General features: G+C 40.1%; 2 protein-coding genes across 4 annotated transcripts in view; one reads left to right on the top strand and one right to left on the bottom strand.

Moving 5' to 3' along the window:
• Nucleotides 1-4,922: 4,922 nt before the first annotated feature.
• Nucleotides 4,923-7,763, bottom strand: LOC134732031 (endogenous retrovirus group K member 8 Rec protein-like). Of its 3 annotated transcripts, none has more exons than XM_063614294.1 (2): nucleotides 7,364-7,763; nucleotides 4,923-5,675 (listed from the first exon to the last, which is right to left on the bottom strand). In XM_063614294.1, the coding sequence occupies exons 1-2, from the start codon at nucleotides 7,622-7,624 to the stop codon at nucleotides 5,412-5,414; spliced, it is 525 nt and encodes a 174-aa protein (XP_063470364.1). In that variant the 5' UTR covers nucleotides 7,625-7,763; the 3' UTR covers nucleotides 4,923-5,411. The 3 variants fall into 3 exon arrangements, with proteins under 3 accessions (XP_063470364.1, XP_063470365.1, XP_063470366.1); XM_063614295.1 differs by having other exon boundaries at nucleotides 7,421-7,763; XM_063614296.1 differs by lacking the exon at nucleotides 4,923-5,675 and adding an exon at nucleotides 6,186-6,350 and having other exon boundaries at nucleotides 7,253-7,763.
• Nucleotides 7,764-15,603: 7,840 nt separating this feature from the next.
• The window catches only part of LOC129460298 (putative uncharacterized protein CLLU1-AS1), a 41,575-nt gene continuing 37,389 nt past the window's right edge, over nucleotides 15,604-19,789 (top strand). Inside the window, exon 1 of the mRNA XM_063614298.1 lies at nucleotides 15,604-15,655. Within this exon, the coding sequence (XP_063470368.1) occupies nucleotides 15,604-15,655 (52 nt within the window). The remainder of the gene's footprint in view (nucleotides 15,656-19,789) is intronic.

Here is a 19,789-nt window from a genome sequence, read left to right as displayed (position 1 = left end):
CCCATACCTCTAGGAGGCCATGTGGATGTCTGGAGATGGGGAGGTATATCAATAGGGAGGGGGGACCCAATAAGGGTCAGAGGTCTCTGATGTATGTTAGAGAAGAGGGAGTTTATTCCTTTCTTCATTCAATGATCACTTGTAGGGAAGACACTAGCGTAGGCACTGAACTATGGAGATAAAAAGACATATTCCTGATCTCAAGGAGTTACAGACCAGACCCTTACACTCAGAGAAATGCAAACTTCCTTAAAGTGGAATGTTTCAGGCAATATTGCTTTTTGGAGATTAACCTAGATCTAAAGATGGTTTAGATACTTCAGAAATCTAGACCTCTCAAACAAAAGAAAAAGGAAATTCACCCATCTAATCCCAGAATGGTAGCATTCTGAGAAGACCTAGAAGAGACAACAGTTCAAACACACTTTTTGTTTTCTATTTACTTCTTAATCCGAGAGCCATACAGCATTGTTTATAAGAATAAATTCTAATAGAAGTCACTATCTTCCAGCTCCTATACACACAACAACAATAAAGTAATTAATAATAGTAGTAATAAAAATGAGGCCCAGAACCACCAATTAAAGTGGCCCAAGAGTAGTGTGGCAAAATTCAGGTGTCTTGACTCTGTATTGTTCCCTAATCTTAATTGTGACCTTGGCCTCTCTAGTAAAAAAGGTATGAGGTTCTCCCAGAAAAGGATAAATAAATGTAAAATTATAATAACTGAGTCCCTGGCAGTCTCCTATCAAGGGCAAAAATAAAGGAGATATAAAGAAATATGCTCTGTAACTTTCTAAAAGGCAACGCGAATTTAGAGCAAGCTCCCTGTCTGCATTTGCAAGACGTGGCATGAAGATATTGATCCCTGTGCAGCAGGACATTTTCTGTCTTCTTCCAATGGAGCACTTTCCACAAGCCTAATATTCATAGGACATAGGGTTACACCTTGGAGTTTCCCTAAAGCTGAATAGAGTAACATCTTCAACTTTCCCTATCCTAAATGACATATTCTACTTTCCTAAAAAGGTAGATCTATTTATGTATAAACAACTTGATATCTTCACTTGCCTTGGATCCTCTCCAATATTCTCTCCCAACCCACATCCCCAAGGAGTTGATGTCATTACTTTCTTTAAAAAAGGGTTGCCAACTGTTACGCTTTGGATTTGTGTCCCTGCCCAAATCTCATGTCGAATTGTAATCCCCAATGTGGGAGAAGGGGCCTGGTGGGAGGTGATTGGATCATGGAGACAGATTTCTTCTTTGCTGTTCTCATGATAGTGAGTAAGTTCTCATGAAATCTGGGTTTTTAAAAAGTGTGTGGCACCTTCCCTTTCTCTTTCTCCTGCTCTGGCCATGTTAGACATACCTCCTTCCTCTTCGCCTTCCATCATGATTATATATTTCCTGAGACCTCTCTAGCCATGCTTCCTGTACAGCCTGTGAGCAAAATAAGTGTTACTGTCTTAAGCTACTGTTTTGGGATGTTTTGGAAACAGTGAAACATGATCGAAACAGGTTCTGAGAACTGGAAACTAGATGCTGCTATAATGAAACCTAAACCATGGATATTGCTTCTGGGACTGGTTGGTGGGCAGAAGTTGGAAGAGGCTGAAAGAGATTTTTAGCAGAAGCTTGGTAGACCTTGAGGAGGCTATTGGTAGATTGTTACTGAAAACTGGAGAAAGGGATCCTTGCTATGTAGTGGCAGAAAGTTTAGCAAAATTGTCACCTACAGTGACATGGAAAATACAAATATACCTAATAAACTGGTAGATTGGGCTAAGAAAAATTCCAACAAGAATGTTGAAAATGCCAGGGAGTTTCTTTTAGTCATATATAGTAAGTGTGTAGGGAGAATGAATTTTAAGAAAAGGAACCGTTACATTTTCAGGAAAATTTTAAGATAATCTATTAAAGATCCAAGATGTTACATTCAAATATAAAACTATTTCTCTTTGTCAGTCTCTCCATAGAGCAGAGGAGTCTCAAATTAAGAAAAGGTGTCAGCTCAAAGATCAAACTCAAAAGCCAAAGACCTTTTGTTTGTACCTTAGAAAGATATAAGGTAATGTCTCATAAGCCCTTTGAAACAGAGTTCCTCTGAGGATCTAAGCATATGCTGGGCAGATTCTCTCAGTTAAACAATAAGTCTTCTAATAATTTTAAGGTTATGTGGTCCCATCACAGCCTTACAGGGATCTCAGGTAGAGAATGGCTTATGTCAAAGAGATTTTTGTCTAATGGAGTATTCCCCAATAAGAATCACAGGAAGTCCCAGAATTTTAAACAGAATTGTACAATCATATTTTGCCAGCTTGAACTTAAAGGAACAGAAATAGTATTAAATGAAAAGAGGTCCAAGAACCAAGAACCTGGAGGGAAGACCCAAGAGCAGTAGGGAATCCAGGCAGTAGGACTGAGGCCTAAAAAAAGACCTGCTTGTGTTTGCTGTCTGGATATCAGAGTTGCTATGAGCCAATGACTGTTATGTGCTCTCATTTTCCTCTATTTAAAACAAGAGTGTCTACAGTGGCTGTCCTATGTATATTTTACCATTGAATATTGGGTATGTAGGTTACAAATAACTTGTCTCTTAGTTTACAAGTCTTCAGATTGAGAGGATAAATACATAAGAAATCTCACTCGAAGGGCTTCATCTGTACCTGCAACTGAGCCTTCTAAGGAGAGAATGTAGGAGTGTATTTTGCATGTATATATAAATAATCTGCAGCCTGTAAGTGGACTTCAGAATTTTAGAACATGTCTACAATTTTTAAAAACACTTTTCTTAATACAGATGAAGTCTAATTCCTATCCCCTTGAGTATGGGGTGACTTTAATAACTCACTTTTTAAAAATAGAATGGGATGGAAGTGATGCTACATTAATTCCCAGGCTGGGTCTTACACAGTAATACAGTGTCATTCTGGCTCTATCTTGAAATGCTCACCCTCACACCACAGCCGCCTTGCAGTGAGGAAGTTCAGGCCACAGAAACCTCCCAGGGACCCTAGCACTCAGCCCCAGCTGAGCTCCCAGCCAAGAGCCAGCACAACTTTGCAGACATGAGAGTGGGCCATTCTGGAAGGGCATGTGCCAGTCCGTCAAGCCTCCCCCTGCTGATACCACACAGAGCAGAGACAAGTCTTCCCAGACAAGCCCTCCTCAAATTTCAAATTTGTTTGCAAAATGAATGTTCTTACTTAAGCCATCAAATTTGGGGTAATGTGATGCAGATCAATCGTAACAGGAATAATTTCCCTTCACATATATACAACTTTAACTCCATCCTTACAATGCCAATCTGTAGATAAACATTTTATGATAATGAATAAAAATGTAGAGAACTAACATGTAGCTGGCATTTATTGATAAATTAATATAGGCTGGGCCCTATTCTATGTGCTTGACATGGGTTAGCTCATTTTATTCTTACAGCTCTCTGAGGAAAATACTTCTATTATCTTCATTGAATGATAAGAAAATGGAAGCCTGGAGAGATTAGGTAACTTGGCCAGGACCATACAGCCAGAGTGCCTAAGCCAGAAGTCCAGACACTCTTGTTCAGGAGTCTACGGTCATTATTCTTTGTGCTTCTTATACCTGGGATCTTCTAACTTTAACTATTTCACTTATCATTAACACCAGACAGCACTTTGGCTTTCAGAACTCCAGCTTTGATCTTCAGTTGACAGAGCTTCTCGTTCCTACTCGGCAGGTCACAGTCTAAATGTTGTCCATAAATATAAGATTTCCTCAGGTCAGGGGTCAGAGAACTATGGTCCATAAGCGAGTTCTGACCTGCCACCTGCTTTTGTAAATAAAGAGTTAAAAAAAAATCCCATAAAACAGCCACATTGGTTAGTTTATATTTTGCTTGTGGCTCCTTTTACACTACATGGTGATTTGAACAGTTATGATAGAGACCATAGGGTCCACAAAGCCTGAAATATTACTATTTGTTCCTTTTTAGAAAAGGTTTGCTGACCCCTGACTTAGATCACTGAAGATCCCTTTATGCTGAATTCGTGACATGCTATACAAAGGGTGTATATACATTAGAGCTGCAGACAGACCTGGACTAAAATCCAGCTCCGTTACCTAACTGTTATCCTGGGAGAATCTCTTAATATCTCTGAATCTTAATATTCTCTTTCAAAAAGAGAACGTTAAGACCTCTGTCTTAATTGATACATGCTAAGATATTGACACATGAACAAAATATTATTAATATTGAAGGGGTGGCCCGCCCCTCCACACCTGTGGGTGCTTCTCGTTAGGTGGGACGAAAGACTTGAGAAAAGGAATAAGACACAGAGACAAAGTGTAGAGAAGGAAAAGCGGGGCCCAGGGGACCGGTGCTGTGCTTACAGAGGACCCACACCGGCACCGGCCTCTCAGTTCCCTTAGTATTTATTCACAATTATCTTTACCATCACCGGTGCTGTGCTTTGAGATGTTCCATCGCCCAGGGACGGGCAGAAGACACATGTTTTTCTTTTTCTCTAGATTAAAGAGAATGGTGATGACCTTTAACCATAAGCAGCCTTTAGGCACTTGTTTAACAAAGCACATTCTGCACCACCCAAAATCCTTTTAACCTTAAGTCATCACAGCACATGTCTCTTGCAAGGACAAGGTTGGGGGTAGGGTCACAGATTAACAGCATCTCAAATACAGAACTAAATGGAGTATCTTATGTCTACTTCCTTCTATATAGACACAGTAACAGGCTGATCTCTCTTTCTTTTCCCCACATTTCCCCCTTTTCTTTTCAACAAGACTACCATTGTCATCACGATACAGAGATTACATACTTCACAAGGTAATAGAATATCACAAAGCAAGTGGAGGCAGGATGAGTTCACAGGTCGGTGTTAAAATTGAAATTAAAATTGCCAATGAAATTTTTGGGCACGCATAGTCATTGATAACATTTTATCAGGAAATAGGGTTTGAGAGCAGACAACCTGACTGGCCAAAATTTATTAGGTGGGAATTTCCTCATCCTAATAAGCCTGGGAGCACTACAGGAGGCCGGGGCTTATTTCATCCCTTCGGCTTCAACCGTAAAAGGCGGCACGCCTCCAAGGGGGTCGTTTATAGGCCTACCCTCAGAGCGCATTCTCTTTCTCAGGGATATTCCTTGCTGAAAAAAAGAATTCAGCGATATCTCTCCTATTTGTGTGCAAAAGGAAAAGATATGGCTCTGTTCCGTCTGGCTCACCGGCGGCCAGTTTAAGGTTACCTCCCTTGTTTCCTGAACACCACTGTTATCTCGTTCTTTTTTTTTTTTTTTCAAGATGCCCAGTTTTCGTATTGTTCAAACACACGTCCTTTACAAACAATTTGTGTTGTTAAGGCAATCATCACAGGGTCCTGAGGTGACATATATCCTCCTCAGCTTACAAAGAAGATGATGGGATTAAGAGATTAAAGTAAAGACATAAGATATTACAAAAGTATAAAGTTTGGAAAACTAATAAAATGTCCATGAAATCTTCATATTTTATGCTTTTCTGCTGTGGCTTCAGCCAGTCCCTCAGTTCAAGGTCCCTGACTTCCCGCAACATTCTCCCTCCCTTTTCCTCTATATAAATGTGCCATGGCGATGAAGGCTTGTTCGTTCTCTCGATTTTGGCGCAGGATTCTTCGACTGGTCCGGCACACTAAAAACAAACCGATCAAACAGAGACACATAATTCCAAAATTTACTGCAGTAGAGTTTCCAATAGACTGAATCCAAGTCGTGGGGTTTAATCCATAAAGATTTTTTGCCACTTGATCTAACGCCTCAGCTCCAGGCACAATATTTAAGTGACTCTGAGAGGCTTCAAAAATTTGTTCTTTTAATTTAGAAATGTCTAAAGTGAGATTATCTTCTCTTCCCTGTAAATGGCGTCTTACCATGTCCCAGTGATGTCTAGACTCATTATAAACTTGGGGTGTAATACAAAAATCTGACGTATTCCAGTCACACTGTAACTGGAAACGATGTTCCAAGCTCATGAGCCTATCTCCCATCCAAATGAGTTTGTCTAAGGTCATTAATTTGATTAGCCAATTTTTGATCGATGCCAGATTGTGAATTCCACAACCTTGTGGAATTCTTTTGCCAATTGTCAACAAAGCTTACTGTCTGAACAGAAGAGTGCAATGCGACTCCTGCCACAGCGGCTGTAGCTGTGACTGCAATCAATCCCATAATCACTGCAATTAAAGTAAAAATGAATCTTTTGGATCTATTTAAAATGCCTTTTAATACTTCAGTCAAAATATGAATGGATGGCGAGGCCTCCCATGGTCGATCCATGGACACAGGGATCCACACGCCTTCTCTTGCTCTCACAAGCAGAATACGGTGCTGCCAATCAAAAGTTGAATCAATGCAAGTAAATAATCTGCAATTTTCACATGTTATAGTTTGGGAGTCTGGTTTAATAACTACATTTCCTATGACTAACATATAAGGGGGTTTTACACAACTTAGTAAAGGAACTGTTAGACTGGAATTTAGGTTGATAGAGTAAAATGTTTTATAATCTCTTGTTTCTATAGTTTGGTTCCCAGACCAAATTCTAAGGTGGTATGTAGCCGCAGTAAGCCTCCATAATTCTGGATGTTCAGGACCAAAAACCGGACTTATTATTTTTGGTCTTGGAGTAGAGGTTCCCTTTTCTCCCCATTTCCAAGGGTAGAAAGACTGAAATTTCTTGTACCTATGTTTGTCTAAATTTTTTGTTAAGTCACTATCAACAGTTGGACTCACTAGTGAATTGGGACAGAATTGAGTTTGTCCTGTGCAATCGTGGTAGAATTGACCTCGAGGTGCCCAATCTATAACAGTTCCAAATGTGTTGTTTTGTAAAATCACGGCACTATCGGCCACACATTCTTCCCAAACTAAATCTTTTGTTTCTGTGGAAATCTCCTTGGGGCAAGGTCTTCCTTTTGGCCTAAATATTAATGATCTTTGATAAGAGAAGTCTTGTAAATAGTTTACCTGTGGTTTGAGTGACATACTGCTTACCATATGATAAGTAAATCTACTGGTGGGATTGAGAGTAGGTACTTCTACTAACCAATTTTGGATAGCAGGCATTAAACATCCTGGTGCTCTCCCGAGACATATAGGAGGATAACGATACCCAATGGAAATATTTATCATCATTCCTTCTTCCTCCGGTTTTGCAGGGCAACGATCATCTGTGGGACCAGCTACCCACACACTATTATTAACATATACTTCAATGGGATTATCCATCCAAGTGACTGCCCGAATTAAGGGCGGGAAAGGCACATAGGCCCAGTAGGTATAATTAGCTGCAGCTGCTCCTGCAGGCATGGGGAGACTTACCACCGTTGATACAACCATTAAAGCTGCAAACAGCATTTTTTCTGAGGTTTGTGTCACCTTTGTGCTAGCTAGGCTTTTTCTAGCTAACAGTGTCAGCTTCTTTAACTGTGCCCAGGTTGGCAGCTCCGCCTTCTTGGTGCGTGGTGACTTCATCTGTTTTTCTAATATCACCACTTGATTCATCCTGCGAATCAATGGTGCCTGATTGCGGTGTTTCCGTCTCCGTGGAGGCACTTTCCTTTGCATCTCCGATGGGTTCATTGTAGAACTTCAAATGTCTAGTGGGTATCCAAACAGGAAGCTGATTTTCTCCTGGTGAAACACAAGCAAAACCTCTTCCCCAGGTTATCACCTTCCCTATCTCCCATGTCCTATTTTTGTTGTCTTTCCACCAAATCAGTTTTCCTTCATGTGGACTGTTCTTTTTACCCGTAAGATGTTGTTCTGCAGAAGTAGTAGTCTGATCTCTATAAATGTTTAAAAAATTTAAAGTATAGAGTGCTAGATTAAGCTGCATCTGAGGAGAGGTACACTCCTTACTGTCTCCCCCCTTTTTTTGTTTAACTAACTGAGTTTTGAGTGTTCTATTAGTTCTTTCAACTATGGCCTGTCCTTGGGAATTATAAGGAATTCCTGTTGTATGTGTGATATTCCACTGATTTAATAATTTTTGGAAAGCTTTACTACAATAACCTGGTCCATTGTCAGTTTTAATTTTTTCTGGAACTCCCATCACAGCAAAACAAGATAATAAATGTTTTTTAACACGGGAAGTACTTTCTCCTGTCTGGCATGTTGCCCATATGAAATGTGAATAAGTATCAACTGTTACATGAACATATGATAATTTTCCAAATGAAGGTACATGGGTAACATCCATTTGCCATAATGCGTTAGGACACAGACCTCTGGGATTAACTCCTGCCTCTTGGGTGGGCAGGTGTAGTACTTGACACTGGGTACAATGTTGTACAATATTTTTTGCCTGTTTCCACGTGACATCAAATTTGTTTTTTAACCCTGCTGCATTTACATGAGTCAAAGCATGAAGTTCTTGTGCTTTTATGAATGCAGAGGATACCAGTAAGTCAGCTTTTTTATTTGCTTCAGTTAAAGGTCCTGGTACATTAGTATGTGCTCGAATATGAGTAATATAAAATGGGAAATTCCTTTTTCTTACAGTTTGTTGTAACAAATTGAACAGCTGGTTTAACTGATCATCCATGCTATATTTAATTAGAGCTGTCTCAACATCCTTTGTAGCCTGTACTACATATGCAGAATCTGATATAATATTAACAGGTTGATTAAAATCTTCTAACACTGTAATGACTGCAATCAACTCTGCCCTCTGAGCTGATTGATATTGAGTTTTGATTACTCGCTCCTTTGGCCCTGTGTAAGCCGCTTTTCCATTGCTGGAACCATCAGTAAATACTGTCAGAGCATTTTCTAAAGGTTCATGTCTGGTAATTTTAGGTAAGATCCAAGTAGTCAATTTTAAAAACTGGAAGATTTTTGTTTTTGGGTAATGATTATCAATAATTCCTACAAAATCAGCAAGGCCAATTTGCCATGCACCAGAATTGATAAAGGCTTGTTTAACTTGTTCCTTGGTTAAAGGAACAACTATTTTGTCTGGGTCGTTACCACACAATTTTATTATTCGTAATCTTGTCTGACTAATTAATGTAGCTATTTGGTCCAAGTACAATGTAAAAGTCTTAATTGTACTGTGAGGAAGGAATGACCACTCCACAAGATCAGTATTTTGAACAATGATGCCTGTTGGAGAATGTGCAGTGGCAAAAATTAAAAGTTGGAGTGGAGCTAAAGAATCTATTCTATTTATTTGCGCTGACTGAATTTTTTCTTCCACTAATTTAATTTCTTTTGTTGCCTCTGGGGTTAATATTCTTTTACTATTTAAGTCTGGATCTCCTCTTAGGATAGAGAACAAATTTGACATGGCATAGGTAGGAATGCCTAGAGTTGGCCGAATCCAATTAATATCGCCTAACAATTTTTGAAAATCATTTAGTGTTTTTAACGTGTCCTTTCTTATTTCTATTTTTTGTGGCTTAATTTTTCTATTTTCTATTTGCATCCCCAAATAATGAAAAGGATCAGAGGTTTGGATCTTATCAGATGCTATTGTTAATCCTGCGTTGGCAACCTCTGCTTGCAGAAATGTGTAACAGTCAATTAATTTGTCTCTTGTTTCTGCAGCACATAAAATATCATCAATATAGTGAATGATATAACAATCTGAAAATTTGTCTCTAACTGGTTGAAGGACTTGACCTACGAAAGTTTGACAAATAGTTGGACTATTAAGCATTCCCTGAGGTAATACTTTCCACTGAAACCTGGTGGCTGGTTCTTTATTATTTATGGCTGGTATAGTAAAGGCAAATTTTTCACAATCTTGCTCTGCCAGAGGAATGGTAAAAAAGCAATCCTTAAGATCAATTATAATTAAAGGCCAGTCTTTTGGGATCATGGCCGGAGAGGGCAATCCAGGTTGGAGAGGCCCCATGGGTTGAATTACAGCGTTTATGGCTCTTAAGTCCATTAACATACGCCATTTGCCTGACTTTTTCTGAATTACAAATACAGGAGAATTCCAGGGTGAGAATGAAGGCTCAATGTGTCCCTTTTCTAATTGTTCCTTTGCTAATAAGTGTAAAGCCTCCAGTTTTTGCTTTGGTAGCGGCCACTGATTTACCCATACCGGTTTTTCTGCTTTCCAAGTTAATGGAATGGGTTTAGGAGGCTCTACAGTGGCCGCCCCTAAAAAGGATACCCTATTCCTTTTCTTTGTAGATTTTTCTTAGTCTCAATTGGGACTTTAATGCCATTTTCATTTTTTCCTAATCCCTTCCCTGGTATATATCCCATCTTAGTCATGATTCTTTGACTCATGGGGCTGTATAATGGAGCGGGCATAATGATTTCTGCACCCCATTGTTGTAACAAATCTCGACCCCATAGATTAACAGGAATTGAAGTAATCATTGGCTGAACAGTACTTTCTTGATTATCTGGCCCTAAACAATGTAAAATCATTGTACTTTCATACACTTCTGAAGCTGTGCCTACGCCGACAAGTCTTGTTACAGCCTTTTGTTTAGGCCAATTTTTTGGCCACTGATTTAAAGCAATTACAGAGATATCTGCTCCTGTGTCTACCAACCCTTCAAACTGTTTTCCTTGAATAATGACCTTACACACAGGTCTGCTCTCAGAGACCAGACTTGCCCAGTATGCAGCCTTTCCTGCCAGATCAGTGCTTCCGAACCCTCCTGTTCTTTTTATCTCACTGTTTCCAATTTTAATATAAGGTAGGAGTAATAATTGAGCGATCCTGTCTCCTGGACTGGCACTCCAAGGAATTGAGGAACTAATAACCAATTGAATTTCGCCTTCATAGTCTGAATTAACCACACCAGTATGAATTTGAACTCCTTTTAGATTTAAACTTGATCTTCCTAAGATTAGTCCTACAGTCCCCTCAGGCGATGGGCCATATACCCCTGTGGGGATTTTTTGTGGAGGCTCCCCTGGAAGCAGAGAGACTGCTTGTAAAGTACACAAATCTACTGCTGCACTGCCACTTGTGGCGGGGGATAATTGCTGTATTGTGATAACTGGCTTAATCCCTGAGACATTTGCGACAGTGGGGGTTGTTGTTCCCGAAAACCCTGAGGAACAAAGGGTTGAATTTGGAACGCCCCAGTTTGTTGCGGGGCCTGAGGCTGGCCCCTCCTCTCGTTTCCCGACAGTGGTTGCCCATTTTTATCAAATTTAGAATGACATTGATTACCCCAATGTTTTCCCTTTTTACGTCTTGGACATAGGCCAGGTGGCCCTTTATCTGTTGTTGTAGTAGCTTGAGTAGTTACATTTGGCTTATTTGTGACTAGGCAATTCTTTTTTAGATGACCAATTTGACCACAATTATAACATTTTCCCCCAAATGTTTTCACTTGTCCTCCTAAAGCAACTCCTGTGATTGCCTGAGCCATAAGCATAGCTTTATGCATAGCTCCTCCAATTCCATCGCATGCTTTAACATACTCTGAGATTACATCTGATCCTGTGGGAACCCTTCCTTTTAATGGCTTAATGGCTGATTGACAATCCGGATTGGCGTTTTCATATGCCATCAACTCCACTATGACTTTACGGGCATTCTCATCGGTAATTGACTTTTGAGCAGCATCTTGAAGTCTTGCTACAAAATCAGGGTATGGCTCTTTAGAGCCTTGTCTTATTGTATTAAAGGAAGGGCAGGCGGTTCCTGGGTCTTGGATTTTCTCCCAGGCCCTAAGGCAGATAGCCCTGATTTGCTCAATGGCCTCATTTGGCATTATTGCTTGTTGGTCAACAGTGCTCCAATTTTGACCTATTCCTAATAGTTGATCTGCATCTATGTTAATTGGAGGATTGGCAGTCCTATTTCTTCGGACCTGTACTTGTGCCCCATCAATCCACCAAGTCTTAAATTGTAAAAATTGAGAGGGTGAGAGTGATGATTTTGCCAGAATCTCCCAATCATAAGGAATGAGTCTATGTCCATGAGCAATGGAATCTAACAATGTTCTCATGTAAGGAGAGTTGGGTCCATACTGTTTTACTCCTTCTTTCATCTCTTTTAGCATTTTTATAGAAAAGGACTGATATCTGGCTTCAGCTACAGGAGGCTCTCCCTCTTGGGCCCCTTCTCCAGGTGGTCTTGCTTCTAATATTACTGGGAATTGCCACGCCTCAATATCTCCCTGTTTTTTTGCCTCATCAATAATTTTATGTATTGCACTACCCTGTGTACTAGGCGGTGCTGTAGGATTAAGTCTCATGGTGGGCGGCTGAGGATATGGCACCCTGCCCTGTGGCACTGGAAATGCTCCTGGCTGTCCATATAGATTTTCTGGAGGCTGCCGATACTGCAGTTCAGCTGGCGGCCAGTATTGATAGGCTACAGGCGGCTGGATCTTACTTTCTACCTGCTGATATTGTGGACACTGTATTTGGATTGGCATTGCCGTGACAGAGACTCTATCTTTTCCTACTTGATCTTTTTTTGGAGTTTCTACTTGTTTAACCTGCATTTGAGGTTCTAAGGTTGCAGGCATCTGAGCTGTTGTAAGAGGAGTTGGCCCTCGTGGTTTAGACTCTGATGGCTCTGTCAATTCTGGATCTTTTTCCTCTAATTTTAACGTTTCAGGATATATTACCTCCTGTAATTGATTATTGTCAACATTTTGCGTTGACCGAGCCATTACCGGCTCTGCTACACATTTACAGTGTGAACTTTCTTTTCTTTTCTGGGACTCTATCCCTGCCTCTTTTTCACAATCTACTGCACAGCTTTTAGGGACATCGGAAACTGGAACGCTATCTTCTTCTGTTTGCAGCGGTTCTAAAGCTACTTTAATAATGACCCAATCATTCCATACTGTAAGTGGAATGATTTTACCTTCCCTACTTGCTTGTTTTAATTCTTTGCCAATTTTTTCCCAATCTTTTAGATCTAAAGTTCCCTGTTCTGGAAACCATGGACAAAACTGTTCTATTGTTTGAAAGAGTGTATTTAGATTTTTGGTAGACACTTTAACTCCCCCTCTTTTTAAGAGAATTTTTATAAAGCTGCGATAAGAGGCATATTTACTTTTAGTTTGCCCCATTGTTACCCTAGGTTCTTCCGAGCGCACAAGCTTACCGCAAGGCTGACTGTAGACGTACTCGGGAGTCTCTTGTCGACTTGTCCTCAATGACTACGCTCCAGCGTACCTTCACCTTAGAGAAAAGCGCCTCCACGTTGGTCGCCAGATGAAGGGGTGGCCCGCCCCTCCACACCTGTGGGTGCTTCTCGTTAGGTGGGACGAAAGACTTGAGAAAAGGAATAAGACACAGAGACAAAGTGTAGAGAAGGAAAAGCGGGGCCCAGGGGACCGGTGCTGTGCTTACAGAGGACCCACACCGGCACCGGCCTCTCAGTTCCCTTAGTATTTATTCACAATTATCTTTACCATCACCGGTGCTGTGCTTTGAGATGTTCCATCGCCCAGGGACGGGCAGAAGACACATGTTTTTCTTTTTCTCTAGATTAAAGAGAATGGTGATGACCTTTAACCATAAGCAGCCTTTAGGCACTTGTTTAACAAAGCACATTCTGCACCACCCAAAATCCTTTTAACCTTAAGTCATCACAGCACATGTCTCTTGCAAGGACAAGGTTGGGGGTAGGGTCACAGATTAACAGCATCTCAAATACAGAACTAAATGGAGTATCTTATGTCTACTTCCTTCTATATAGACACAGTAACAGGCTGATCTCTCTTTCTTTTCCCCACAAATATGTTAAAAAATTTTACCAATCTTTTGTGATTAGGTCAAAATTTAGGGGATCATATAATCAGAGGCAAATAAAAGATGCTTAATAATAACAACCATTTGTAACTGTTGGGGCATGTGAAGAGAAAACAGAGGCATAAACTTCTGTTAGGTGTAAGGCAGAGGTGGGATTGGTCAGTAAAACTCTGACCAATGGGGGTGAAAGTCCAGGTTGTGAATTTCCTTCTACAGTTTGGACTGTAAAAGAAAAATCCTGTGGGCAGAGATAGCTTCATAGGAAACAGTTTTCCAAAAATCAATTTCTGATTGATTAAATGTCAAGATTTGAAGAAAGAACTTCTGGTTGCTTATTGAGCTAAAGGAATAATCCTATTTTCCCCACTATGACTGAATATATTTCTTTGAGAATATGAGTAAATTTAGAATCCCAAAGGTAGAGTGATTTGACCTGATTAGAAGTATTTTTTTTTTCCATTTTTGCAAATAGCAGAAGTAGCTGTCAGCAAGTTAGTTATGTTATCATTCCAACCAAAATGGTTTAATATTTTGGGGGTTGGATTTTTTAAAGTTGATTTAAATAGCTGAAATGGCCAATTGTTTTCAGGTCCTTAGGGAGGTGAGAAGTCACATTCTGGTTTCTTGGGAGAATTAGGAGAATTGTGTTTTGGAAAGGAGATTTTGGGGGCAGTTAGTCTTTTCTGTCATTCTTGCTGGGAGATCTGTCCTTGGTGCAATAGTAACGGAATCTGAGCTCCTCTGAGCTCCCAGGTGAGGCAGGTCATCTGTGTAGATATTCTTGTATATCTGGCTAAATGGGGGGTGAACCAGAATAGTGCGAGAGCCTTTGCTCTGATAAACGAATGGTAGGCCTGTCATGCACACGGGATGTAAGATGAGCAAGGAGATGGATGCTGGGGCTTGATGAGGCAGGTGATGTGGGAAGTAGCTGAAACGCCCCGGAACTGCTGCACAGATTCTGATTTTCTTCACTTGAGTTTTTTTCTTTCCTTATTTTCACTTGTCACACACATAAAGGGCAGCCAAATGCCAACCTGACCCAATGAAAGGCCTGGAGATATGAAACTGTAAAAGAAGATAATGATTAGGAATATGTGGAGATGACTGGAGACCCTTGATAATTGTGCTTCACTTTCCTGTTTAACCTTTTAACTAGAAAAAGGCATTCATCTAACAGACATGTTCTGCTTAAAGGAAAAAAGAAGGAAAGAAAGAAAACGAAAGAGAAAGAAAGAAAGGCAGAAAAGAAAGAAAAGAAGAAAGAAAGAAAGAAAGGCAGAAAGAAAGGAAAGAAAGAAAGGAAAGAGAAGAGAAGAAAGAAAGAAAAAGAAAGAAGAAAGAGAAGGAAGGAAGGGAGGGAGGAAGGAAGGGAGGGAGGAAAGAAGGAAGGAAAAAAGAGAGAGCAAATAAGTTTCTCTCAAATCATATAGGCACATTTTTTATATTGTATCACACCAATTTATCAGTTCCTTAAGGAAATCACAGAGTGGAAATTTCCTTGGAGGTCACTTTGCCCAGATTTGTACTCATGCAGAACTCTTTTATGTAACTACCTCGGTAGGTTCATTGATTCATCAACAATATTTCTTGAGCATGATCACTAGGTATTGATCTAGGCACAGGGCTGAACAAAAGAAATGAACATTTTTGCCTTCGTGGAGACCTGCCTATATTCCAGGGCTTATGCTTGATCATTTCCAGTTATTGAGAGCTGTCAGTTTAGATGCAAGTAAATTAGTTCTTAAGTGTTCAACAAACTCTTTTGGAGCAGCATTTTAAGCACTTTACAGATACAGTACTAACTCATTTAATGCTCACAGTAAGCCTATAAAGTAGACACTACTGTCATCCTACCCCTTCTACAGATGAACAAATTGGGGCACAACGAACTTAAGGAATGCCTTAAGACTGCCACTGGTAAGTAACAGGGGTTAAATTAGACCCCCACAGTGAGGGTCTGGAGTGAGGACATGGAGTGCAGTGTTCTAGTTAAGAGTCTGCGCTCTTAACCACTAGGCTACACTGCCAACATTTGTTTAGCTTATGTTCATGATTTGGCTCTATTTCTCCTGGTATTGGCATTTCTTTGTTTTGAGATGGAGTCTCGTTCTGTTGCCCAGGCTGGAGTGCATTGGGGCGATCTCGGCCCACTGCAAGCTCCGCCCCCCGGGTTCATGCCATTCTCCTGCCTCCGCCTCCTGAGTAGATGGGACTACAGGCACCCGCCACCACCCCCGGCTAATTTTTTTGTATTTTTAGTAGAGACAGGGTTTCACCACGTTAGCCAGGATGGTCTCAATCTCCTGACCTTGTGATCCGCCCGCCTTGGCCTCCCAAAGTGCTGGGATTACAGGCGTGAGCCACCGCGCCCGGCGGTATTGGCATTTCTTACTCTAAACTGATCCCAAGATCTCTTGGGATCTTCTGCTGTATACTTTAATCCCCTGAATATAACCAAACAAAGACAATTCCTTATTTCTTGACTTACATGATTTATATAGGAGGAGATAGAACCTCTTTAAGATGCATGAACCCCACTCCCCCCATCAACTCTCCCTGCCTAAATAAAAGGGCACTTCCTGCCACATACTAGTCAATAAATGATAGATCCTTGCTATTAATATGTTTTTGGCTCAATGATTTGCAAAATTTCTCAGTTTAGCTTCCTTCCTCCAGTTTAAGCCTTTAGGATAAGGGGCCAATCAGGCATTATTGGACACATTTTCAAAATTTTTCCTGAAAGCAAATTTTAATAAAAGAAAGAGAACTTAATGAGGCTGATGGGAGAGACATTGTCATCACCAACAATGGAAATGAGGGATGGGGAAGGATGCAGAAGCTGGGAACCCTGGAAAGTTCACTCACATGGGAACATCTTAATGGCTGCCTTCCATGGCCAATTAACCAATTTCTCCCCACGGCATAGAGAAATAAAACAGCTCTGCCCAGGTAGCTGCCTTGCCTTGTGTCCAGAAAAACAACAACAACAACAACAACAACAACAAACCTCATTTATGTCATTTCATCATGGAATAAGAAGTGAGAATGAGTTAGATAAAACTTTGAGTAGAGCAACAATACTTTTTATGCTTTTCTGAGTCAACTCATGGGTAAGTTTAATCCTTTGCTTGAAAGGAATTCAAAGAATGTCAGGTACCTTCTCATTTCAAATGGAATAGTCCCAAAATACCTTCTACCATCAAATCCCAATGATTTCTGGATTATCTCTCACGGCTCTTCTTCCTGTAATGGATGAAATTCATCTAGTCCACTTTCTTTACACCTGGTTTCATGAGCCTCAGCCAAGATGACTTCCCTTTTCTTAGTCAGTCCTCCTACCTGCAAATTTGGCTGATGAAAAGCATAATTCCTCTTGCTTTCCCACTTCTGCTTCTCTCACTCCAAGTAAGAGGCTCTGCTCTACATAGAATCACCCTCCTTTTCCGTTCATGCAAAGCCTACCTTTAAATATGTCTTTTCTTGCATGACATTTCCCAGACATGCTTCTAAACATAGTTTGCAGCTGCTCCTGTGTGCCCCACTCCAGTCCTTCCCAGAGGGCCATTACCCAAACTAGGAAAGCAATTGACTGGGTGAATATTTCCATGCAGAGGGGTGGGAATAGCTGTTGAAAAACCATTTTTTTTAAATTTTTATTTTGAGATGGAGTCTTGCTCTGTCACCCAGGCTGGAGTGCAGTGGCATGATCTCAGCTCACTGCAACCTCTGACTCCTGAGTTCAAGTGATTCTCCTGCCTCAGCTACCCGAGTAGCTGGGACTACAGGTGCCCGTCACCACACCTGGCTAATTTTTGTATTTTTAGTAAAGACTGGGTTTCACCATGTTGACCCGGCTGGTCTTGAACTCCTGATCTCAGGTGATCTGCCCGCCTTGGCCTCCCAAAGTGCCGGGATTACAGGCGTGAGCCACCACACTTGGCCAAAAACCAGTCTTTTTATAATAGCCAAGATGTAGGTATATAGAAAGCAAAAACAACAGCTACTTCATGTGGGTATTCCAAAGGCTGTTTTTGTGAGTTTGTAAAAGAGGGTGTCCTTTAAGAATTTTTCACACTACAGAGTACTTACTTTTTTTCTAATACATTTTTACGGTGCCATACGTATCTGCAAGAAAGGTTTTTAAAACTAATCAATTTTGGATCCCTTGACACCCATTCATGAAACTTTTTTTTCCAAGATAAAGAAAAGTTGGCAAAAATAATTCGAGACATTTGCCAAGATCGCTCAAAGAATTTGGCTTAGAATCTGAGTCCCTGGGACCAAACAAAAATATTAACAAGTCAGGTGGGTTTCTATTTCATCCTGGCTGGATATTTTTAAGTGCTTGCTGCTTGTTAGTCAGGGAAGAAATGGATTGTAGGTCATTAACTTTAAAAAAAAAAAAAAAAGAATATTTATTCTTTTGAATTTTTCCCGAATGCTTTGAATGGATTTCTGTTGCATTATTGGCTGAGTATATTCTTGTCAGGATAATCCACTTTTAGTGGCTTCATTTACATTAGCTATCACTCCAGAGAGCCATAGTAACAGGCTGCTGAATTACCCAAGAGAAATTACTCTTGAAAGTAATCATTGTGAATGAATTTTCATCACTTGGTCTCATCATTTCATGCTGTTTTGTCTCTTCCCTTTTTGCCCCTGATAAAAGATAGGCATAAAGAGGGCTTTTGTTATGATCTCATTTTCTTTAGAAAACTTGGTCTTATTAATCACAGCAGCCAGCTTATGGAGGCAACCAAAGCGTATCTCTCTGTCTGTCTCTCTCTCACACACACTCTGTCACACACACACATACACAGAGTTTTTGAAATGCGTTTCAATTTGTGGGGAACATAAAGACTAATTTACTTTCATCTACAATATCTCACACAAATTTGCTTTTCATGTAACTTCATTTGTACAAGGAATATGTTTAAGTATAGGGGCTTAAATACTGTACTGAATACTACTGTACTGAGTTTGTTTTACGTTACCAACACACGCGCAGCAGTTGAAATTTAAAATTCTTGGACAAAAACGTAGAATAAATAATATGTTTTTTACTTACCTGTCCATAATGTGTACCTGGCTTTATGAAAGTGACATATTGCTCACACATCAACTCAGGGTAGGAGAATATAGAAATGTAAAATAATATCTTAAGAGGTAATTTGCTAAATCGTATTCTGTTGTTTTGAGAAAATAGATAAATAATCAGCTTATTTATTTCAGAGTTTAGTCTCCAGATAACACTCAATTACTAAGTTTAGAAAACAGATAATAGCACAAAGGCTGCTAGCAGAATTGTCTGCGGCAGGTCTGTAAATAGAGGAATGAAAGGAGCATTTATTGAACATCCTCAAAACAAGCCTAGGAGATGATTATTATAGTCTCCATTTTATAGATGAGGAAACTGAGGCACATAAAGTTTGATTTCCTTGCTCATGAGTCATGCAGCTAGTAAGTAAAGGAGAAACACAAGTCTGCCAGCAGCTAAGGCCTGGGTTTTCTTCCTTGGGAAAACTCAGAAATACTAAGTTGCAGAAAACAATCACAGGCTACAATGGAACTTTGCCAGCTGTACTGTGCATATGAATCCCGGGGCATCTTGTCAGTATTTATATTCTGATTCAGTGAGTCTGGGATGGGACCTGAGATTCTGCCTTTTTAACAAGCCCTCAGCAGATTCTGATGCTGCTGTTCCAGGGACCAAACTGAAGGAGCAAGATACTTAACATTACAGCATAAAATTTTACCTTAAACCCAAATATGTTATATCCTACTCCAATTCTCTATTTTTCTGATAGTTTCCTTTCTTCTCTTCTCTGATCTTTTTGTCACTTTTCTCTATTCCTGAAGAAATTAGAGCAAACCACTGAAACATAGTTTTTCTAGCATCCTTTAGCTAACTGCAATGAAATGTTAGGTCAAGTGTTATTGTTCCTTAGTTGGTAAAAAAAGAAATGTGATTTGTGCAATCTGTGGAACCTGAATGCTAAAAGAGAATTTACTCTCACCCTCCTTTATTTCCTTCCTCTGATATTTCTATTT

Source organism: Symphalangus syndactylus, chromosome 13, assembly GCF_028878055.3.
Source record: "Symphalangus syndactylus isolate Jambi chromosome 13, NHGRI_mSymSyn1-v2.1_pri, whole genome shotgun sequence".
NCBI lineage: Eukaryota > Metazoa > Chordata > Mammalia > Primates > Hylobatidae > Symphalangus > Symphalangus syndactylus.
Note: the sequence above shows the minus strand (reverse complement) of the source record. Positions and strands in the feature narration are given on the sequence as shown.